The sequence below is a fragment of the Urocampus carinirostris genome, chromosome 3 (genome assembly GCF_059441175.1).
Source record: "Urocampus carinirostris isolate Australia breed hairy pipefish chromosome 3, RoL_Ucar_1.0, whole genome shotgun sequence".
NCBI classification, from domain to species: domain Eukaryota; kingdom Metazoa; phylum Chordata; class Actinopteri; order Syngnathiformes; family Syngnathidae; genus Urocampus; species Urocampus carinirostris.
Window position 1 is genome coordinate 57,097,917 of NC_142351.1, and position 24,669 is coordinate 57,122,585.

The 24,669-nt window shown below is 39.6% G+C and overlaps 1 protein-coding gene across 4 annotated transcripts; it reads right to left on the bottom strand.

The window, feature by feature from the left end:
• Positions 1-241: 241 nt before the first annotated feature.
• Positions 242-21,711, bottom strand: LOC148370225 (poly(rC)-binding protein 3-like). Of its 4 annotated transcripts, none has more exons than XM_088332620.1 (13): positions 21,460-21,711; positions 15,218-15,350; positions 15,114-15,137; positions 14,999-15,031; positions 14,811-14,927; positions 13,074-13,205; positions 12,873-13,001; positions 11,237-11,380; positions 9,104-9,145; positions 7,229-7,304; positions 6,511-6,566; positions 6,207-6,376; positions 242-2,305 (listed from the first exon to the last, which is right to left on the bottom strand). In XM_088332620.1, the coding sequence occupies exons 2-13, from the start codon at positions 15,290-15,292 to the stop codon at positions 2,251-2,253; spliced, it is 1,053 nt and encodes a 350-aa protein (XP_088188746.1). In that variant the 5' UTR covers positions 15,293-15,350; positions 21,460-21,711; the 3' UTR covers positions 242-2,250. The 4 variants fall into 4 exon arrangements, with proteins under 4 accessions (XP_088188746.1, XP_088188745.1, XP_088188743.1 ...); XM_088332619.1 differs by having other exon boundaries at positions 6,511-6,569; XM_088332617.1 differs by having other exon boundaries at positions 6,511-6,569; positions 7,229-7,307.
• Positions 21,712-24,669: the final 2,958 nt, after the last annotated feature.

The following is a 24,669-nucleotide window of genomic DNA, read 5'->3' on the forward strand; positions in this document are numbered from 1 at the left end:
ACATTTTGGAAGAAGTACTGAGTTGCTTTTTTTACAGTCACATTCCCAAAACTGATGCTCAGCAACATCGAATATCCTTGAGTAAGGCCTTGACTATGACAAACAAAACACCTAAAAAATAGCACTTTCCCTGTATCTGTAATTCCGTCCATTTCATAGACCACAAAAATTATGTGTGAAATATTCATACTTGGCAATGTCTTGACAATTTTGAATATATTTTAACACAGAACTTCAACAGTCACAGAAAGAAAAACAGAAACTTTATTTGTTTGTATACTTACCAACACTTTAAAATTAAACATAGTACTCACAACTAATATAGATCTGCACAGAGCAAATAAATGCAAAATAGTTACCAATTTTCATCACTTTTTCTTCCAAACTGCAATACACGCAAACAAAAGCTGAAAAAAAAAAATCTTTAAAAAAAAAATCACTTCAAATAATAAAACAAACATTTTTGCATGAAGCTACATAGCTTTTCTGTCTACAAGTGAAGTGGGGACAACAGAAACAAATAAATAATTGCACATTGCACCCTATTATTGCATTAGTTGCAGTTTGCTTCAGTCATATACACAAATGTAAATAAACACAGTTTTGCAAACACATAACACGGATGTTGATGTTACTGAAATCACCACTCAATATTCCTTCTTGGCCATCATATAAACTGCGCCTGCTCATCTGTGCATAAAAGAATGACAGTTTGTTCTTTGACATTCTATTCAGGCCGAATGATCGAAACTCAAAGTTACTGTTACATTGCTCAGCTCAACTATCACATCATATTGTAATCTTATTGTAATCCAGACCGCCTTTAGTGAAAACTGCAAAATAAAATCACGCAGCAACGCTGTTGGACATGAAGTAGACCATGTGACTTGGACAGTAACATTCAACGGCTGTTTGTCTACATGGACACAGAATCGAGCTCCAAGACGGAATAGCATCCTTTCCTCCTTCCCATTAACGTTCACAGATGAGAACAACAAAAACTGCGTTTGTCAAGCCGCTTGCACACAAATTATCGATGCTGACAAACGCAGTCGCAACCATAAAAAGACATTCAAACCTAAAGCGTCCAACAAACTATGAATGAGACGGGACACAAAGAAACAATCGAGAAACAAGACTGAGAGGTCATCCTCACACCCTCCCCTCCTCCCTCCTCCCTGCCACCCGACAAAACCCTCAACATTCTTTGGCCTCTAAATACCTTTTTGGCTTAGTCCAAACTCTTTTGGGTTGCCCTGCGACTGACTCTTCCACGCAACAAAGGAAAGGAGACAAAAGCTTTTGGACTCAGCCCGAGGCCAACTCACCTCCTCGCGCGTCGAGGCGGTCCAGAGTAAAGTGAAGCGTTGAATCGCGTATTGCATGAGCGCCGCGTAGTCGACATATAGTCATTAAAGTCCTCGTACAAAGCAAATACAGTATGTTCATTAACAATCGTAAATTTCCAGTCAGTGTTGTAGCCACTGATTTATGTCTAATTTCCTTTCATGCACTACTAATAGAAGGAGGCTATAGGTCCGGGCAGGGTGTAGCGGCCAGAAAAGATGCTTAAAACATGAGCGGGAAAGAGTAGGAGCACAAAGATATAACATTTCAAGGACCACTGAAGGGGTTCTTCTCAAATACACAACGATACAACACTCAACACATGCAATATAAGCAATAATATACATAATTGTGGGCGATAAACACAAAAAGGGAGGCTCCAGGAGTGATACCATTGGCTAAAAAGGGTCATGTGATGTAATTTGAGAAGTATGCAAATTAGGATGGACGTGGAATAGTCCAGTATTGTTTTTTAAAGGCTTATAGATTATAAAAATTTGGCTACATCCCACCACACTCTGCCGATAGCATCACTGAGCTGTAATTTATGCAAAGAACTACTTCTACAAAATGTTCAATCTTTTACTTAAATGTTCTATAACGCAGCACTGACAGAGAAAAAGAGATCAACAGAAAAGCAAAAAAGTAACACAAGTTGTTTGCTAATAAACATTCAACATGCTTCAACAGTTTCTCTAAAATAAAATGTAATCAACAGTTTTCTTAACTTTTTTTTCTTTTTAATTGACTCTCTGAAATTAAAATGAGCGCTCGGCCTTCGCTGGTTCATGGCGGATCCAAGGCGGCCGGTGATCAGGATTTTCAGAGAGCCAGAGCCAGAGTCCGGAGGGCGTCGTCAATCAGTCGTTGGGAAGGGCCAAATGGAAGAGCCAGTCAGGGAGCTCAGGATGAGGTCATGGAGGATGGGTCGTTCCACATGGCCGCCACGTCTCGGAACCTGGAAGTGGGCAAGTTCCTTTTAGAGGTGGGTACCGGTCCTGTACTTGCATTTACTTGCTTTTTACAAGTACCGTATTTTCCGCACTATAAGGCGCACTGGGTTATAGGGCACACCTCCAAAAAATAGTTTTTGGTCCTATATTTTCCATACATAGGGCGCACCGGATTATAAGGCGCCACAATTGGAACGTCGACAAAACAGTCAGATAGTTCAGTCAAACTTATTACCCCCTTAACATTACGAAAGCTTGCAAAGAAGCAAATACGTGTCTCAGACATGTACGGAAACAGTGTCTGTACGATGTCACCAATCACTCAAATGCATCGTTCCAAATATCATTCGGAAGGTTAAAGTCTTGGGATTCAAGAAATGCCAAACATTTCTTACAAAAGTCAATTCCATTGAAGTTGGGAAAAAGTTTAAAATGTCAGTAAAATTAGAATAGAATGACTTGCAAACCTTTTCTAACCCATATTTAAATGAATACACCACAAAGACAAGATTATCCATGTTCAAACTCATAAACTTTATTTCCATAAGCAAATAATGATAAACTTAGAATTTTATAATTGCAACAAGTGCCAAAGTAGTTGGGAAAGGGGCTTCTTCACCATTGTGTTACATCACCTTTCCTTTTAATAACACTCAATAAACGTTTAGGAAGTGAGGAGACTAGTTGTTGAATCGTTGATAGTGGAATCCTTTCCCATTCTTGCTTTATGTACAGCTTCAGCTGTTCAACAGTCCGGGGTCTCCTTTGTCTTATTCTGCGCTTTATAATGCGCCACACATTTTCAATGGGAGACAGGTCAGGACTGCAGGCAGGCCAGTCAAGCACCCGCACCCTCTTACTACGAAGCCACGCTGTCGTGAGACGTGCAGTGTGTGGCTTGGCATTATCCTGCTGGAAGAAGCAAGGGCGCCCATGGTAAAGATTCTGTTTGGATGGCAACATACTTTGTTCCAAAACCTGGATGTACTTTTCTGCATTAATGGTGCCTTCACAGATGTGCAGGTTACCCATTCCTTGGCCACTCATGCACCCCCATACCATCACAGATGCTGGCTTTTGCACTTTGCGTGCATAACAGTCTGGGTGGTTCTGTTCTTCTTTGGACCGGAGGACACGACGTCCACAATTTCCAAACACAATTTGGAAAACTGACTCATCAGACCACAGAACACTTTTCCACTTTGTATCAGTCCATTTTAGATGGGCTCGGGCCCAGAGAACCCTGCGGCGTTTCTGGATGTTGTTGATGAATGGCTTACGCTTTGCAACATAAAGTTTTAACCCACACTTACGGATATAGCGTCGAACTGTATTGACTGACAGTGGTTTTCCAAAGTGTTCCTGAGCCCATGTGGTGATGTCCTTTACACATTGATGTCGGTTCTTAATGCAGTACCGCTTGAGGGCTCGGAGGTCACGGGCATTCAATAATGGTTTACGGCCATGCCGTTTACGCACAGTGATTTCTCCAGATTCCCTGAACCTTTTCACAATATTATGGACTGTAGATGATGATATCCCTAAATTCCTTGCAATTGTACTTTGAGGAATGTTGTTTTTAAACTGTTCAACAATTTGCTCACGCAGTTGTTCACAAAGAGGTGAACCTCGCCCCATCCTTGCATGTGAATGACTTAGCTTGTTCGGGTCTCCCTTTTTTATACCCAGTAACAACTCTCACCTGTTGCTAATTCATCTGTTCACCTGCAAATAGTTGGTTGATTTCCATTCATCCACTTTCTGAGTAGTTATTGACACCTGTCCCAACTATTTTGGCACGTGTTGCTGTCATCAAATTACAGAGTTGATGATTTTCTCCCAAAACAATAAAGTTTATGAGTGAAGACAATAAATATGTTGTCTTTGCTGTGCATTCATTTAAATATGGGTTGAAAAGAATTTGCAATTTACTTGGATCAATTTTTATTTGCAATTAACACACTTTCCCAACTTCATTGGAATTGAGTTTTGTAGTTTCCTTTTTTTTTTTGCTGGCAATTGTGTGGACAGCAAAGTAAGAATTTTATTGTGCAGGGAAACGGGGTTATTTATTGTGCATATGACAATAAACACTTTGAATTGAATTTAGTTTAAAAATAGTCTCATCACAGAAACATCAAGATTGTTCTAAAACAAGATACCGGGAAAATATAAAGCCGCATAGCTCACCTAAGTTGTCTTGCAGCCATCACGTTCAATAATGATACGTAACCATGGTCTTCTTACAACCGTGAGTGTAGTAAATCCAGGAGAGTAAAATATTTACAAATACAGAATAGTAAAAAATGTATTCTCTATGTCGTAGTGCAACCCAACGTGTGATTCACATTCATCTTTTTCGGCCAATTGCAAGCTTTGTTTCGCCCCTTTAGCCTATGCGAGCCTGTATATGATAAAAAAGATCTGCCCCCTTTACCCCCGAATAACTTTAGCCAATAGTGACTGATTCAAATAATGATTGACACATTGGTTAGGAAATGAAACGCCGGTATATAAATCCCAGCATACACCGCGGACTACTTCGCCTTCGGGGGAAAATCTAGTCGGCGGCTGCTTGCCTTAGTTGCAAGACTTTGCGACTTAATATTGATCCATACATAAGGCGCACTGTATTATAAGTCGCATGGTCAGCTTTTGAAAAAAATAAAGGCTTTTAGGTGCGCCTTATAGTATTTTTATTTGAGTTATTTTTTTAATGAACAGCTTGGAATCTCTTATCTGAGGTTTGACTTTTTTCCCTGTTCTCAAGTTCAAAAACCAATGATGTCTGCTCTCCTTATTTTGAGTGTCCAAAAAATAGAAACTTATCAGCAATGAAAATCAAAGCCAATTTGTAAAAAGTCACTGTAACCAATGACCAACAACTGAAAACGTTTCAGATTAGCATCATGTTAGCAAAAAGCTTTCAAAAGTTTTAAAGATAACACCATAGTTGGGGGCAGTAGTGAGATCGGGCCAAAGAAAATCCAGCCCAAACCGACCCAGCCCGCAGGTATAAAAGCCCGGACCAGCTCGAACCCGACTGATTAACTTGATTTAAAGGACCGTGCCTGAAGTAAACCCAAGGCTGCATTTCGGCGCCTGGCGTCCTTCGGCACCGAAGTTTGAAATTTATGCCTGACCCCGCCCAATATCTTATTTCTAGGTGGGGGTAATGCTAAACACACTTGAAAGTAATGACATCACCATCTTAACTAAACTTAAAAGATACTTTATTTTTAAAAATATTGCTTAGTTAGCCGTAATGCTAAAAAGTAATCCAAGGACCATCATTCTTAGGCTAATACTATATAAGCATGTACTCCAGTAATGTTATTCTTTTAAAAAATATTTTTGTATGTTATCACAGTGGAAAATACTACTTCTTAAATGAGCATACATTATAATTCCTTCTGCTGTCCTAATGTTCCGTTAACCACTACCCTTGATTTCTAAAAATAGACAATCAATATTTTGAAACTGGGCTTTTGTTTTTGGCGATGGCGTGGACAGTTTATTTTTTATTTTTAAGTTGGTATGTTTGTACTTTTGCTTAAGCAAAGAAGTCACTTCTGCCCTACGTTACCTTTATCAGACTATATTTTACTCAAGTACTCTTGACATCCCTTGGGCAATTTGCTTGAATGGCTCTTTTCACTGAGATGGCCCATGGAGCTTTTTACATACTTATGAAAGTCATACAGAAACATTTTAAAGGAAGAAACATTGGGAAGAGGCTTAAATTTACCACATATAATGGAATAGAATAGAATAGAATAGAATAGATTAGAATAGAATAGAATAGTCTTTATTGCCAATGATAACAACGTGGTGAACATTATTTGCAACAATTTAGACATGCACTAAACATGTAAAAAAGACCAAAAAGAGAGAAAAAGTATTTACCTTGCATTAATTAGGTATTGGGCCAGGCTTATGTTGGCGGGGGTCCCTGTGATGGTGATCTGGCGCTCCGATGACCCTTCCATGGCATTAGCAATTTTGATCTGCGCCCCAGACATCTGACGGATCTCGTTGATTTTGGTTCCCTGGCGTCCAATTATGCAGCCTATTAGCTGGGAAAAGAATGGGAGTGGGACTTAGAATGGCCAGGATACGCACATGTTGGTCTTGTGACGTTTGTAATACTGCAATCGGATGGGTCACAAATGATATCGTCAAATTGTATAGTGGTCTCTTTGATACTCACATCATTGGGAATGGTGAGTTCATGAGTACTGGCCTGGTTACTGGCATCCAGACCTGCTGCTGACCACACCAGAAGGAGGAAGTGTAAGGGAGGAAAAATACATAAAATACAGTTTGACACAGTGGTGGTTTGAAATTGAGCAAGGCACAGCTTTGGGCCCAAAGGCGTCCATCAAAAAAGCGCTGACACTACTCTTGACAGAATGTCTTAGAGACAGTTGCATTGTTCATTTAGAAAGGATGCTACGGGAAAAACCTCAACATCAACTAGAGCAGACCACCAGCAGGCCATGTCCGAGGCAGAGCAAACAGAGGAAGACAACAATAATAAGGAGGTCAAGAAGAACCAGAAGACTACAAAGTAGAAAAAGTAGAGAAAGAAGAAGAGGAAGGGGGTGAAAGAAAAAAGAAGATGAAGAAGGAAGTGAAGTTGAAGAAGGAGAAGACAAAGAAGAAGAAAAAAAATAATGATAAGAAGGGGGTGGAAAGAAGAAGACTATGAAGAAGGAGGTTAGGTTGAAGTATGTAAAGAAGAAACAAAAAACACAAGAAAAAGAGAGGTGAATGAGAAAAAGAAGCAGAAGAAGTAAGCCAAGAAGAAGAGGTTAAAGAAAAAGAAGAAAAAAAACAAGAGAAGAAGAAGAAGATATTGACTTGTATAGGTACAAACGAGAGAAGGAGTTTCGGTCAAGAGGGTTGTCGTGTAGGTGGGTACGTACCAGGAAAGGCAGGGGTGGTCTGTCCGAGGGGGGTAAAGGGGGTTTGCTGCATAGCCAACTGGTGGAGCTTGCTCAACTGCTGAGGGGGGGAGGAGGAGGACAGCAAAGCTATGAGGTTATCGTTGAAAACACATATACACCCACACACACTCTCTCACACAAACGCACACAAAAAGGTCTGTCCAAAATGCTACGAGACTCAAGAGGATCTGAGGAAACACAAAAAGGTGAAGGTGAAGACACTCATAAAGGGCTTGGCCTCACTTGCTTGTTGTGGAGATTAAACTATTTTCCTTTATATTTTTCCGTAATCTTTTTTTTCCTCTCTTTTTTTATGCATGTAAATCATTTTATGAATAGGGAGCCAAGTAATAGTGGCAAAACAAAAATGAATCCTATTTTGGAAGGTTAATCCAGAAGATGGTACTGCTATAATGCACAAGAAGTTCAACATGTGAGTGCATTTAATAAAACTCCGGTGCTCTGGTGTTGGCTGACAACTAGTCCATTGTGTCCCCTGCCCACGGCCTATAATTCACCTGGGTGGGCTCCAGCACCACTGCAACTCTGGTTAAGAATAAGTGTCTGGAAAATAAATGAATAAATGCTGCACGTCCATCCGCTTTGTATGGGTCCATTAGTTCATTAGAATTAGAATTTTCTATATCGTCTTATTTATGAAAGTAATGTACGTGTCACTCTGGGATATGCATGCCGTAAAAGCCTTAAAATAAAAATAAAACAAATAAAGACTATTTGGATGTACAGTGACGTGCAGTAAGGGGAGGCAGGTGCGGCAGTCTCTTCACATATCATGGAAATATATCAAATAGTTGATTTTTTTTCTCGTTTGACACCACAATTTTGGGATTTTCAAAATGGCCGAACTTTCATATTATATTATGAATACTGTCGTATTGAAACAATTAGTATGTAGTGCATTACTGTGGTAAGTGTCAGGCTTGCAATTCTCTTGCCTTGTGGCAGAGGGCCATGGTAAGACCAATGATTCTGATGTGGCGCACAACTCATCCCCATACAATAGAATAAGTGATAGTATTAACCAACTAACACCAACTCATGCCATCCAGTCATTTTTTTTTCTAGTTGCATGGACTTTTTTTTCCAGAACGGATGATTACCTATTGATCAATGCTTTTATTCACAACAAGACTTCATTTATAAGATGAGGTTAGACAATAAAACAATTGTTTTCTTTGCTACAATTTATATATTGCTTTCTTGTGGAGTGATGGATAGGAAGGATATTCAATCACTTGTAAATATGACATTGCATCACCAGATAGGAACCTCATCGCACGGCACAGATGACAAGATATTCACAAAGTAGTGTTTCTAGACAGTCTCGAGTTAAGTGCATCAGAAAAATAGTGCAATGATATGAGCAGTGAGAATGTGCAAAATACGACTAAATAAATAATGTTTTTCTGTTCATAGGCATTTTTTCACAGTTTTGTGTGCTTGCTTAGGGGGTGAAGGTTCTGGGAATAGAAACAATCTCTCATTTACGATATCAAAGTTAAGAGCCCTCTAGGACCATTCCATTTAAAGTTCAATTAATGATAAGTAGCTTGAAACTCAGTACTGGTGAGAACATCTTGCCAACGAGGCGAACATTACATGTATGCATGTAAATAGAAACATTGGCTGATGTTGTGAGTTGCAGGCCAAGCCCCTTGAGCTTTAACAGAGAACGGACAAGGAAGTCAAGTGTTTTCAAAGTAAGAAAGTATAGAAATTACATGACAGATATCAAAGCCATATTAAGATTAGCGTTGAATATTAAGGTATGTTGACGAGTTTCCAAGAGTGATATTTGGATGCAATGGAGCGCCTGGTTGGGCGAGCACTCACATCTGGATGCGGGATGGCATATTGTCCTTGGATTGTGTAAGCCTGCAAACATGAAACAAAGACCTTGATTTTTTAATTTTATGACATGTTGCGACAACACAAATGAGCCTTTTATTTAAATTTAGATAGAGCATGCACTATATTGAATGCTGTAATTTTGATCTATCATCAATCAAATCCAGTTGAATCAAATCAATATGGGATCACTGTGAAAAGGGAGGAGTGGAGATGGGGGTAGTCATGTGATTGTGCTGTGTTGGTGACAAAAGAACAGCTTTCAGAACTCAAATTTCAACCCACTATCAAAAACAGCAACTGTAGCGTTAAAATGAATGACAAGTCTGCTTAGCAAAAAATTGTGATGATCTGCTGAGAACTCAGTGCCAACTACTAACATACTAAAACCTTTGTCTTGACTATTGTCATTTTAAAAATATTAATACAGGTCTGGAGACCACTTTTTAAGAGTGTCCGTCTTAACTCGAAAACAAAGGAATACTTTCTTGGTCTTGTTTTTGTGTAGGACAGTGTAGACCCTGGATTTTTGATGAGACATCAGTCATTGGGATTTTCCTTTTAAGGTTAGTCGGGCACAACAGAGTTTAAATTTGGCAGTTCTAGTTCCTCAAATCGTTCAGGTTAACAGTATCAAATTCATGAGCACAACTATTGTAATTCCTTCAGCCAAACAGTGGTTTTGATCACAAGACGCGTCTGGAGACCATTTTTTAAGGGCATTTGTTGAAACGTGAAAACAAAGAAGTTCTTTCTCAGTCTTGTTTTTTTCCAGGACAGTGTGGACAGTGTGGATTTCTGATAAGACAGTGAGTATGACTCAGATCCATGAAACTTAAACTTTGTGGTCTTCTATAAAGTAAGGCAATTTGAACAAAACTCGACAACAATTTTCCATCAAGGCTAAGCTTCCCAGATCTTGAAAAGTCTCAATTTTCTCCCAAACTAAATCTCCACCGATCATGATTTTGTCCTCATCTTGGTGTGCTACACTCTCATTAGGGCTGTATCCATACATCTTTTCCACTTCTGATACCATCCCGGTATTGCTGAGTATTGTCCGACTTTGAAATTACCCTATCCAATATCAGCAAAGCTGCTCTTATTCGTAGTAAGGATTTATGAGGGGGTTAATGGGCCACAGTGCATTTTGAACTTCTCGTTCCTTAAGTCGATTCAGGTTAATATTATCTACTTTGATTTTATTACTTCTCCTCTCAAATTAGTGAGTAAAGCTAATTTATTCAGACAGTTGTTCTGATCACATAGTCTGTAAAAGTTAAATCCAGACGCTGCTTAATAGAAGAACAGGAAATAAAATTGGAATGTATGTGGACGTAACGTCAATATCAGATTTTGAAAAACACATTTTTTTGGGGTGCTTTTATTAGACAAGTTTCCGCACCAGTGGGGATGAAGGCGGCAAAAACGGGGAATGGAATTCTCTACCTGAAGGCTCCCTTTACTGTTTCTCCTTGCAAGGTCAAAATCAATTTGTTTCCTATCTTTATTTTAAAAGTCAACTAAAGATTAGACTTTTTTCCTTTCGTTCCACTGTCTGATTATGTTTGTATCTTTTTACATATACTCGAGGAATTTTTTGACGGTTACTTTTTACTTGAGTAATATTTCATGAAGTATCTTTGTTCTTCTTTGAGTACAATCCTTGGGTTACTTTACCCACATATGCAAAATTGACTTCATTTGCTCAGATTATCTTTCTGTCTGATCACTGGTTGGCCCCCAGTATCTAAATCAGGACATAACTTTAGATCTGCCTCTTCATTTTTAGAACAGCATGGACATTTTTCTTGTCTGCTTTTAGCTCTCATAAATAATTTATTGAGTTGGCTGAACCTTGCGAAGTTGATGGATTTTCCAACCCCAGAATAATACGCAGCAGACACAGCCAAATCATCCCTTAATGACTCTTGTGGTGCCTTCTATCCCAAGTCCTGGCTGATGGATGGCAGTGAGGGCAAAGCGAACAGTAGTGACGGTTTCATGCTAGTTGAGGGGGCAGGTAAGGGGGGAGTGAAGTGAGGGTGGGAATTGTGTGTGTGCAGTGGGGAAAAAAGGGTTAGGGGTCGGTAGAATAAAACCTGGTGCGACACTAACAGGCAGTGGCTGGTGCTGCAGTAAGAGGCTGAGGTTGGCTGTGGACGCCCCCAGTGGGTCTGCTCTTACCTGGCCACCTGAAAAAATGACAGGGGTGGAGGCAGGCTTGGGGCGGTAGGGGATAGTGGCACCTTTCGGTGGGGACTGAGGAAAACCGGGGAAGGAGAAGGTGTGACACATGGACAGAGTGTTAGAGAAGAAGAAAAAGAGGAAGAAATTCAGTGAGACCGAGAGGGACGGTGCCTGGGGCAGGGGGCTGGGGGTCAACCTGTGACACAAAAGTGCTCTTCACATGCTGACGTCCAATTTGTGATTGACCTGCAACTTCTTTTTCAACTGGATAATGATGACGCTATATACATTAAAAGTGAGGCCACCTGAGCACTTTGGAGACTTACAGTCGTGTGGCAATGGTCCAGGCATCCGTGCCGGGTGCCATCATGATGGATCGCTGGACAGCTGTTTGTGCAGACGGTTCGTTTAGCGCAGGCTTGTCAAACATATGGCCTGTCTTAAATTTCTAAATATACGTCAAAAAACAAATCAAGTCTCTAGACCATTTATGTAAAAAGTTATGACCTATGTCAATAAATACAAACCAATTGCTACCAATGGCTGCAAGAGGGCATGAAAAGTGTGTAAAAGTGTTGATGTCCAGCACGGAGACTGAACAAGTTAGTACCAGGACCTAGAAATTTGCATTCATGTCCATCTTGAAACATGGCTTGAACTTTTAAGCTTTGCCCCGACCCGAAGGAGTAGAAAGGGGTTGCTTACCTGACGACTGGGTTTAGGTTCCTAAGCCAGCCAGACCACGATGGTACTGAGGGAGACAGACCCCGAAAGAAGGTGGGACATGGTTGTTATCGGGTTCGGGCGAGAGGCGGGACGAACTAAGGCTACTCACATGCCGTCGGCGAGAAAACGAGTGGCGGAACAGAGGGAAAAGGCCGAAAACACTGTGCTTTGATGAATTGTGACTTCCCGAGCCCCCTCCAAACCCTGCCGGCGACGACCCACCCACACCAGTGCCGGGCGACTGTTACCCTAAACCGCGCGCACACCCCCGTTTGTTATGCTCTGGGCGACAGACAAGGAGGACGCGGGAAATATTGTAAGCTTACTTCTTTATATTGTATTTCTTTTGTATTCATTTGAAACCGGTACCACAATTAAGGCAAAATTGTATATTTCCTTGTAGCTAACAATTGAGTTTGTATAGCACAGTGAGTTGTCCAGGTGGAAAATTGCATTCACTCATCAGTTAACACATTTAATGCCAAACACATAATTCATTTTTTTCTCTTGTGTATGAAAGATGTGATATGCTCAGAAAAGATCACTTGTCATCTGTGATTTTAATATGAAGGGAAGCTACTGAAGTAGGCTGAATGATAAAGCACAGTCCTGAAAAACAAAGCTAAAGGTTTTGAGTTGAAATTAATTCACTGATCTGGACCACCTGAGAACCGGAATTCTGGATCAGGCCTCAGAGCCAAATAGAGTTTGACATTTTTGGGGTAGCATATTTGATCTGTTTAGTCAAAAACAAATGCCCTTGTTGAATGCAACGTGCCCGTTACTCGGTGCTTCATATATCACATGGCTAGAGTGTGGAATCAAGGTACTAGCCTACCTCCAGCATCACCACACATATCTGTTTGACACATTGGATGATGGCCTCCGGCGCCCCGGAAATGGTCACTGCCCTCTCAGTGGAGTTGGGGAGCATGTCACCCGCCACTTGGACTTGAGCTCCTGTGGACTGGTGAAAGAACCGCAAAAGAGAGCAGTTGTGTTCACATGGGCCGATTGGGATGAGCATTCTTGGATCTACCTCTCTCATCTCTTTGATTTTGGAGCCCCCTTTGCCGATGAGGGAGCCACACTGACTGGCTGGGACCACCAATCGCAGGGTCACCGGGGGTTTGCTGGTGGCGGGACTGTTACTCATAGAGTTGATAATGTCCTGGAATGACAATTCAGTTCATAGTGGCCTTTCACATACGAGCTACTCTAACTATGAGAAGTTACAGATACTAACTAGAAGCCATTCGAGCAAAAATCTTGCCCGACATACCAGAGATAATCCAATTTAAGAGATATTCCAGTCACTACAATTAGATGGCCGAGTGCTCGAGCTTGTACTCTTTTGTGCTCCCTCACTCCTCCATAGACCACCAAGTTCTTTCCTGGAAAGTGTTATCGATAAACTTGGATTTTTAATAATCTTATTTTTCTTATCACGATATTTTTATGTTGCCATTTGAATGCTCTTTTAGAGCTCAAGAAGATGATTTTTGGAGGCCGGCAACAGATTAATTGGTTTTCTGTTATTTCTCAAAATAAAAATGTGTTCAAGATGAGAGAGAATTCTCCATACGGGCTCAATCCAGAAATTAATGTATCTCCTTTGTAGAGGGGTACATTAATTTGGAAAAAATAAACACCCTTTCAACATGTGAACTGGAACCATGATTAAAGTTTTTGTTCAGAAAAAAAATTATTATTATTATTTCACTGTAAGCCAGTTCTAAAAGGACAAACCAGAAGTGAAGCCTCCATTGTCGGCTGTGAATTGTGTTTTTTGTTTTGTTTGGGTTGTCCTTGGGCACGCCAAGAAGCAATATGTAGTTGCTTGGTAACATCCTAATTAAAAATTTCTAGCTTTTCCAGCTTCTATATGCAATTATTACGGCACGAAATCCAGTGTATTTACCAGTCTGTCATTAACCATGCATGCCACACGGCAATTTAACAAGAAGTTCTTTGGGCAGATTGTTATTCTAACTTCATATTTCATTTGTTATTTATTTGAAAAGAAAATGTCCTCCTTTTAAAAACGATTTATAGTGTTTTAAAATGAAAAACAAGAACAATGAAATACAATTATCTAATTTGGAAGAGAGGAGATAAATCTTATAATTTTGAGCACAAATCGTAAAATAATGAAAACATTTGAAGTGGGTTAAACTGTTTGCCATCGACTCATCAATCATTGAACAAATCCGGCAATACAGACAGAGACGCAGCTCAGGAGCCGAATGCGGGTCTTTGACGCTCCCTAGGGTCTCCCTGGCGCTTTTTCAAAAATGTTTGACAATAAAAAGAAATATGGTCTCTGATGGATAAAACCCGTATAGTGAATGCAGTTTGCGACAACGTATCACGTAAAGTGAACTGGATGTGCATTAAAGCAGCATAATTACGGTATTTTGAAAATTATGATTTGACTTTAAATAAGTTATTTGTAAAAAGTTTTTTTTTTTTTTTTGTTGAAACAAGTACTTGAGGCTGTAAATCAAGTTTGTTCTTGAGTAATAAATAAAAAAATAAAGGTTTCTATGGATTTTTACCTTTCGCGGGTGGTTCTGCCCCCCTTAAATCTCGGGAGCGGAAAGAATACAGTATACCGTAATCCTTGTGTATAACACGCACCCAAACTTTGAGATATTTCCTATGTCATAGAAAATGTGAAGTATAGGCTAAATGAATAAATACTGTAATTGAAATATGTTGCTCTTTGGCTCTTTATGTCAAAAAGGTTCCTGACCCCTGATACAGATGCCATTACCTCCTCAAATTTGTATGCTATCATTGCAAAGGCCTTGAAGATGGCGTCCGTCGGCCCAGTGATGGTGACTATCCGCTCAGGGCAGTTGCCTTCTGAGATGTTGATGCGGGCTCCACTCTGTGTTCAAGCAAATTTAAGTTATGCTAAGTCGCTAATCAAGGGCATGCCTGAAGATAATATCTACTTACATCTTCACGCATTTTCTTCACCGTCTCCCCTTTCTGTAAGTATTAGAAGACATTATTTTCATGCATTATTTCTCAATCAAAATTCTTCATTGGAATAGTGAGTTGATGCAAATACCTTCCCTATGATGCTTCCGACCTCCTGCAGAGAAAAAAAGTAATAATAAGCCCTTTTTTCGAATGCTGCTTTGCAATTTGCCATAATGAGAAGTTGGAGCGCACCTTGCCGTGCATCAGCAGCCGAATGGTGAGGGTCACATTCAGTCCACCTTCTGATTGGACCTTAATGGGCTCCATGTTGGATTTGAAAGGAAAGGTGCGAGGGCTGGCGGGGTTGTGAGGGTGTGCAGTCGGCCTGCAGGGAAATTTTAGGTGAGCATGATTGGAAAATTAAATTATTTGTTGTAACTGGAAAATATATTCATAGGATTTGCCCTGGGTTATTATATTTTATCTCCATAATCCAGTTTTATTTATAACATTTGGAAATTAGGTTGCATTCATTACATTAGTAGTTTCTAAAGTATTTATTCATGTATTTATTTTATTATTCACTTTCTTTCTTTCTTTTTTCTTTCTTTCTTTCTTTCTTTTTTTCTTTCTTTCTTTCTTTCTTTCTTTTTTCTTTCTTTCTTTCTTTCTTTCTTTCTTTCTTTCCCTTTTTCTTTCTTTCTTTCTTTCTTTCTTTCTTTCTTTCTTTCTTTCTTTCTTTCTTTCTTTCTTTCTTTCTTTCTTTCTTTCTTTCTTTCTTTCTTTCTTTCTTTCTTTCTTTCTTTCTTTCTTTCTTTCTTTCTTTCTTTCTTTCTTTCTTTAATATCCAATGAAGCATGTTTCAGATGGAACCTCGTCCTCAATTACTGGTGGTAGTCAAGTGTCAGTTACAAAGATAAACACAGGAGGGCGCTCTGAACCAAAAACGTCCAGCACCCAGCCTCAGTAGGAGACGGCAGTGCTAAGACTATCACACGCGAATGACAAAATTCACCTAAAGGTAGTTCATTAAGTACTATTTTTGGAAGATTCCAAAGTTTTAAAATGATTTTATTGTGTCAACTTATTATTAGGAGGATTTGTTTTTCTTTGCATTGAGACATAAAACCTTTTTGAAACTTTATAACGAAGCTTGGTTATAAAGTAGGGGGCCAACAGAATTAGCCTGATTTAACAGGATATAAATCTGCCAATCAGAAGCGCGGAAGAAAACACATCTTTTTTATCACCTGCCCCAGCTGCTTTTTCCTCTGCGTCTGTCTAAGTGCCATCTGCTAATTATCAGCGTTGTAATCATACATCAAGACCTGCCGTGGCGTTATTTTTAATTGCAAGAAACCAATATGTTCCTGGGTTAAAAGCACAGAGTAGCCAGATGTTTGCTGGGGGGGGGGGGGGGGGGGGGGGGCTGGGGGGCTTCTGATGTTGATTGCACTTTGCTTCTAGAATAAATGGAGCGCTTTACATTGAATAGATAAGAAACTGCTTAATGATGAATCATTACATCCGACCTTGGAAGATGGCATTAGCATCAGCATCCAGAATTCATACCTCTACTAGGCCATGCATGGCTTGATTTGGGGCCAAGGGACGAACGAGAGATAAGGACAGGGATTCTGTTGCCAGCTGTCTCTGCAATCTCCCAGAGGAGACCAGATTACATTATATAAAAAAAAACCTTAATCCGGGTTTAAGACTCTATCCAGTGGTGCTGGTCCTTACTGGGGGCAAAGCACATAAGTGCTAAAAAAAATACGTTGTGAAAGTTGTTTTATGTTTAATGTTAGAGTTTAGCTCCGCGGTCAGTTGGTACCATAGATTCCTACATTCCTTAGTTGTGATTAACAGCTATAGATTGGAGTTGAAAAACAAACAACAATTTACTGTAAATAGTGTGTGGTCCCAAAAGAATTAGGTCAAGGCCCGATGAATCATTTGGGCCCAAAGGGGGAAAATCTTTCAGCAATAAATCCTTTTGAGGTCAGAATATTGGGATTTTTCGTCAATTCTATAAGAATGGACTTCAATCCCTCTCACCCGTGTCCGAGAGTGAGACGGGAAATTGGGAAGACGACACAATGAAGGACGGCAGGGAATTTTTCATGACATCTGACGGGAAAAGTGGGTCATGCCCGACGTTCCGGGCGCCGCTAGCCTCCTCCTCTACGGCGGCTATTGAATTAATCACGCTTTACGCTCGGCTGGGCAACTCAAAGCACAAAATGCGCAGTGCCCCCCGCCCAACACACACCCATCGCCTTGCTTCCCAATTTGGCCGAGTCTGATTGCCATGCACGAAGAAGAATCGTGCGTCGCTGTTGAAGAAAGATCAACCTCGGGCCTCGGCTCTTTATGTCTTGGCTTCCGTTTCTGCTGGTGCAACAATGGGAAGAAGTTGCTTTTTATGAGGGGCCGCTGATGTGTAAAAGATTCAAAAAGCTCCCCTGGCTAGAAAGGTCTGGGGTCCTTTTATTCCTAAAGATTGGCCCATCCAGATTTTGGTTAAGAATGTTAGTTAATGTTGCAAAATAAGTCACATCAAGTAGAGGAGAGATCTTATATAGCCCCACCATAAGATCCTATGAAAAGACACTATCATGTCAATTATCCACGCAAGGATGCAATATACTCACAGTCAAGTCCATTTAGAGACTCAAATAGTTCAAATCTTATCTTTTGAAGAAAGATTTTCTTTTTCCACTGACTAATTATTTTGGTAATTTTAGTTACCATAGCATACCTGTCAAACTCTAGCGCTCCATGCCCTTACAAAATTTTGTATTTTCCCTTACAAAATAAAAAATAATCTTACACCATATTTTTTTTCAAACGTGTTTATTTATGTAGTTTAACATGTTATATTGTACATGTATTTCGTTATATCATATATATTGTTAATTAACATTTTGTTGTGAGATCCCGACTTGCTCAACATGAATGAGGTTTATTATAAAAAAAAGTTCAAAAATGAAGTAGCTTGGACGTTCACAGTAGAGAGAAAAAATACATGCAAATATAATTAAGAAGAATAATACATTTTCTTATCACAATTATTAATTCATTTTCTGCATTAAATTATTGTTGGTAATATACTGATTAAAGGGATAAACACAAACTTGTCTTTTTTTCATTTTCTCCTTTTTTTCTTAACTTCTTTATACAACAAAATAATTCGTAATATAATACATCAAAGCAAGTGAGCCGTTTGAGATCTCTTTAATGAATTGAGCCGAAAAAGCCGGTTTTCTAAGAAGAGACGGACTTCCTTTCACTCCATCAAACCGCTCGCTTCATTTGCAACAAAAACAACGATACCGAGATAGGGGCTACCGCGGCAAATTCGTTTGACTTGATTGATTTGCTGTTTCGTGTTAGTCGGTGTAAACCGGATGGTACTCATAATTGATAAATTTGCGTTTTTCCGTACGTCGTACACGTCTTAAAATGCATAATAAACGTACTTTGTTTGGCAAAAACGTAAAGGTTGACAGGTATGCTATAGTTCCCTGGGATCCGAGTGAGGATAATGAATGAAATCATTTTCATGTTTGAAAAATATGATGAAAAATATTTTTCATATCTTTTTCGGCAAACAAAACTATAAGAATTTCATTTCAATACTATGTGGATGATTCTGGATGATTCTTCTTTTACAATATTTTTTCCTGAAGTGATTATTATTCTACCTATACAAGACATCAGTTTTGAAAATTGATCCATGCAGTAAAGGACGAATACATGGTAAAATAAAAAAATGTGTGTAAGCTGATGATTTCAAATTTAAAGGTATATTTCTCATTCTTTACCACAATTAAATTGATGTTTTTGAGTAAGAACTGACGAAATAACATTAAATGAGTACATGTTCTTACCAGAAACAAATATTATTTTACCTGTTCACTATTTTCTAAAAATAATTTTTGTGGTAAAACACAAATGCACTGAAAATTGGCGGGAAAATACATACTGTAGTGGTTAGCATGTTCGTCTAACATGTGAAAGGTCCCTGGTTCAAGGCTGGTACAAAGAACTTATATTGTAGAGGGATGGGTGACATCAGGCTGTATTTGCCTAAGACATACTACAAGAAATGCTGCGTAAGCTATCCAACTAACCCAAAAAAATAAGTACATTTTAAACTTGACTGTACCGTTTTGTCCATTATTTGCTAGCAGATAATGTTGCTCATTTTAGATGTTATATTTCCAATTTTACAATTTATCTGAATAATATTTATATTTTTTATTACTCTCAATAAAAAATAGAATAAATACTTCAAATGAGCAAAGTCATTTTCAATCTAGAATTCTAAATCTTCTTTTTCAATTTAATGATGACATTTCTTATTGTAGGATTTACTTTTAAAATTACTTTGGTATTTTTTAGTGAAACAAAAATATAATAATTTCAGGGCAATACAAAAAAAACATGTGCCTATACTACCAAAGAATGATATTTGTTTTAGACATATTTATCTAACATCATAGGGAAGAATTTGAATAATACTAAGAAAATATAATACTTGATGACCAAAAATAACTGATACAGCGGATGGCACATATGTTCAGTCGTTGTAAGTATATTCTTTTATCATACATCAGTTTTACCTGCAAATATTATTGTTTTTACTCATATAATACATCATTTTCTTTTTATATGACATTTTGCTGTAAAAATACAAATACATTGCATGGACTAAGAATTAAGTGGTTTTTTTTTTAATTATATTCACTATTTTTGTCCATTACTATCTACAGATGATGGTGGTCATTTTCCACACAATTTTTCTAATTTTATTTGGAAGTTATTTCAATTTTGTTTTAGTGATAGTAAAAAAGGAAAACATAATTTGACATCCACCGTGTGAAATAATTTTGCTTATTTTAAGTATTACTTTTCTTAATTTATCATATTTGATTTTTTTCATGTACCTAGTCACCACTAGTTTACTTTTACAGTAAATAAATACTGTACACATATTTGATATGGCGGATGGTATATAATTAAGTTGATTTTACGTTTGTATAAATAAAAATAATGTTGTTTTTTTTTTTAATGAAAATTGATTTTACAATAAGTATAAAAAGGGGAAATGATATTTTGATTGAACAATTGGTTTTTGCGTTTTTGGTGGGTGTTTGACATCTTTATGCGTCAAAGGTAGTGCACGGGGTAATTTTGCAAGTATGCCAAATGAGTTTTTCTATTTGTTTTCTGATATGAACTTTCCTGTTTGAATCCGCCACAGATTTTGCATCAATAGATAGCGACCGCTCGACGTTTGGCCTCGGGCGAGCATTCAGAGTGAGTCCTATGTGTTTCATCACATAACCGAAGAGCTTTCCGGATGTTTGTGCTCCAATTACTGGTTAAAAAGGGGGGCAGGGGAAGCCTTCTGGCTGACCTCGTTGATACATGTTTTTTCTATAGACGAGATAATTTAGTGAGTAAAATCTACCTGAGTCGCATGAGAGAAGATTTGCTCCCGAAATGTTCTTCACTGGTAGATGAGCATCTCTCATCTCGTGGGGGCTTTTGTTGTAAGTGGTACCGATGAGAGGGAGGTGTGTGCAAGAGGGGGTGTGGGGGGTGGGGTGGGCTCATCCACCCAATGCTACAACACTATGACAGTGCTTTCAAAAGCTGTCACTCCACATCAGCGACCCAGAATCCCGATACCTCAGTCTCGATAATATTCAAAGCACTCTCAAAGACCCTCGCAAGTTGCAACGAGTTCAAACTATTTGAGAGTTGGAGATTACAAACATCCGTCAAAGGCTTAAGCGTACGGGTGCACCATGTTGTGCTGTGAAAAAAGCCGCGCTTCGCGTCGGCCATTTTGATTTGCCATAATTTGCATGAAGTGAACTATGTCTCGGCTCCCGTTTGCTCCGAAGCCCGACGACTTTCGGTTAGCTTGAGGTGTTGCGCAAGTACGATTTTTACAACGACGATGCAGACGTTTGTCGTTCCGTGCAACCTCGGAACGCGTTTCTAGCTTAGCAAACATGGCAGCGCTGATTTCCTTGTGACGATAATTGGAATAACAATCGCAGGCGAGCACGTCGCAGTGTGAGTCAGTTCAGCATTTGAAATAAAAAAGGGCATCGCGCTCCATTTCCGTTAGCTAACTGTACAATGGAATTCTCTAGCCACAACCAAAACATGTCCGCGTGGGACTTCGTCGAACTGGGGGTAAGTTAAAGAAACGCTAATGAGATCTTTTACGGATGACGGAATCAAGACAAAGGGGTGGGAAGGGCGGCAGCTGATCCAAAAGGTCAGGAACAAAAGTGAGCAATACTGATATTAAGATCAACATGATGCTACGAAATTCCAGCGACCACTTATATATTTGTAAAAATGGGGGAAAATCTTTTCAGGAGTAAAAATGAAGAAATGAGATACCTAAGAGAACCCTTGGATTTGGGCCTTCTTTACCAAAATAAACAATAACGAAAAAACAAATTTACCTTTGAGGAGGGCAGTTTGATGTCAGCGAGCGTTGTCGGTGTAGCACGATTAAAAATCGCAAAAAGGAAGAACGATCTCCACCCTCTGCCTTTCGCTCTCGCACCGCCCGATTGGTTGCTGCCGAGGGGTCACGTGACCGACCGGGCAGACACGTGACGTGTCTTGAAATACGCCGATCAGCGTGGACCTTCGCCAACGCGGGTTTGCCGGCGATTTGTTAGCCATCGAGCGCAAGTGGGTTGTATGGTGAAGCGAAATCGGGGCGAGCGTCACCCCTCGCCCTATTAAGGCCCCCCGCCTGTAACAAAAGGAAAGGAGGGCATTGGTGCCCGTTGAGGCACAAGGGCATCGTAGGGACATATCTAGGGATGAGGTGATCTAAATCCAAAATGTGGCCCAGGGGGACGGAATGACCCAAAGTCTATAGAGTCTTTGTCAGTAAAATTCGATCGGGAATATTTCAAACGTGTCTTTTGGGATTGTTTGGCAAGTTTCGGGTTTCAAAAGCTTGTGTAAACATGTAGATCCTCTGCTGATTTTTGATCCATCTAGTCGTGTGTGTGTGTGTGTGTGTGTGTGTGTGTTTGTGTGTGTGTGTGTGTGTGTGTGTGTGTATGAGTGTGCAGAATTATAGACCTTGGGAGCCAGCCCATCCAGATTGTTCCAATCCAGGACAAATCCAGCCCTCATGTCAGATGGACAGTTGCGCAGAGCTTAATCTGACATCATTAGGCTTGAACGAGGCTGCGAGGGAAAGCAAATGTGGCTGGATTAGGGGCAGCTCAGACAATGAAGAACAGGTTTCTCCTCGTTGACGATAGCCACAATAAATGACGTTGAGAAGATTGTGTTGACTGGTTTCATAACACATATTGAACACTGCACCAACGTACTGAACAAGTCAAGTCAAGATTTGTTTATTTGTACAGCCTTAATCCCAAAAAATCTCAAAAGCCTGCACAGCCTACCATTACGCTATAAAGAGAGTATTAAAATACATCTACAGAATATTAAGACATGTGTGAATACAGTGTTTCCCCAAAAATATTTGTAGATTTTAGCATCTGAAACTCAAAATATTAATCTCTCTCTTCTGACTGAACCCATTGAACAGAGTGATGGTAATCAGAATTGACTTCAAAGACAGGGAATTTATTCAAAAATGTGAAAATGCAATTCATTCCTGGAAAACTTAACTTGGTGGCCAACCATGACATGGATCTTCGGGTGCCGAGTAGGTACAATAGTATCTGTTAATTGAACCGTTGAATTTGAATCTGGCCTCATTACTTCCACACAATCTTTCAGGGAAAGTGTGCATGTTTGTTACACCTTTCCAAGTACCATCCTCAATACTGTACAATCTGGATCATCGTCATTTAAAGCATAGACTAACCTTGGAGGGGAACTACTCCATTGACAATGTTTGCATGATGCGTTGGATGGAACTGGTTGCCAACCAATCGCAGGGCATACAGGGACAGACAACTTACTCGCTCATTCACACCTAGGGACAATTTGGACCGGCCACTTAACCTGACACGCATGTTTTTGAAATGTGGAAGGAAACCGGGGTGTCCGAAGGAAACCCATGTAAGCACGGGGAGAACATGCAAACTCCACACAGGGAGGTTCGATCTCATGACCTCAGAACTGTGCCGCACACGCGCTAACCACTGTTCCGCCGTGCTGCTCCCTTCCAGTGCTATGTAAGATAAAATTATTCTCATCAAAGTAAAGTCTGGCCTCCATTACTCTGTTCAAAGGGTTTAATCTATGAAGAAATAATGAATAATTAAGTTATCAGCTGTTAAAGTATGTCTACATTTTTTGGGTACCATGTGTAAGATCTTCAGATTTTGTAAGAACATTTTTGGCTCGTTGTTAGAAGCTGGACCAAAGGCTATGAATAGAACCCAAAAACTTTATTGACCACGCCCAGCTAGTCTATGGCCTCCAGCAAGGTGACAGGCAGCTTTGTAAGCAAGCGCCCCACTCAAAGAGAACTCGTTCTCTCGGCCGGTCGTGTTAGTTATCACAATACGACTGTCCTAATGGAGGCAGAAGGGTGTGAAGGACAGGGTGAGAGAGACAACAATCAGAGTCAATTTTACCGATCGCTGTTCATGACAAGTGAGGCCACGCAAACATTGGGCAGAAATGAAAATACAGAAGTTTTCTATATTTTCATCTCCTGCCATTTGAGTTTTAGTTGGTCTTTTGAACATAATTTGCACCTTGACATTTATTTCCTGGGACTACAGTAGCCTGATAATTATAATTGACGTCAGAGACCAACCACTGAGTAATTTAAACAATCATCCTCAGTAAGATTCTGATAGCTATTGTGAGAATATTGTAAAATGTCACTGTATATGTAATAATTGTATGGGTTTTACAGATGTATCTATTTTATTATTCACATCGTTATCATTTCAATAATTCACTGGTCGATAGTGCACGTTCTTTGAATGTATTTTTTAGGTCCCTTGACATGTCAATGTTCCATTAAGTCATTGACTATAAAGTTCACTTAGTTTTTTGATGTAATGTTGATAAAAACAGCATTGACGTTATCATAATATTTACAGGCGATCTAGCAAAACATCTATTGTGAAGTTTAGAATTCCTACATTACCTGAGTTCCGTCTTGCCTAACCACGCCCAGACATTCTTTCCCATAGGCCCAGAATATATTCTGTCTCTTAAAATGTTGTTCTATTGTGTAAAAAAAACCTCAATGGAACTGCTCTGAATTTTTCCAAAACAGAAGAATAAAACACGTTTAGGAAACTTCTTCTCTATAAAAATAAAGATGTTCAACTACAAAATCTTTAGAAATTTTGGCACGGTGCCCGGGTGGTTAGTGCACGGTCCCTGATGCGGAGGTCCAGGCTTCAATTTCACCTACCTATGTGGAGTTTGCATGTTCTCCCGTGCCTGCGTGGGTTTCCTCCTGGCACTCCGGTTTTCTCCCACATTCTAAGATTATTCCTATCAGGCTAAATGCCTGTCCATAGGTGGGGATGAGTGAGTGAATTCTCTGTCTCTGTGTGCCCTGTAACTGGTTAATAACCAGTTTGAGGTGCGCCCTGCCCTCTTTCCGAAGATAGCTGAGATGGGCCTGTAACCCGAGTGAGGATAAGCTGCACAGAAAATGGATGGATGGATTTATGGAAAGAGAAATCAGGATTTTTTTTCCCTATTCA

Excerpts from the sequence above, each read along its gene's own strand:
- LOC148370225 (XM_088332617.1), bottom strand. The coding sequence starts at position 15,292 with ATGGAGCCCATTAAGGTCCAATCAGAAGGTGGACTGAATGTGACCCTC. Across the intron at positions 6,570-7,228 it reads GACCACCCCTGCCTTTCCTG|CAGCAGGTCTGGATGCCAGT; the intron begins GTACGTACCCAC and ends TGGTGTGGTCAG. Across the intron at positions 6,377-6,510 it reads AACTCACCATTCCCAATGAT|CTAATAGGCTGCATAATTGG; the intron begins GTGAGTATCAAA and ends TTCTTTTCCCAG.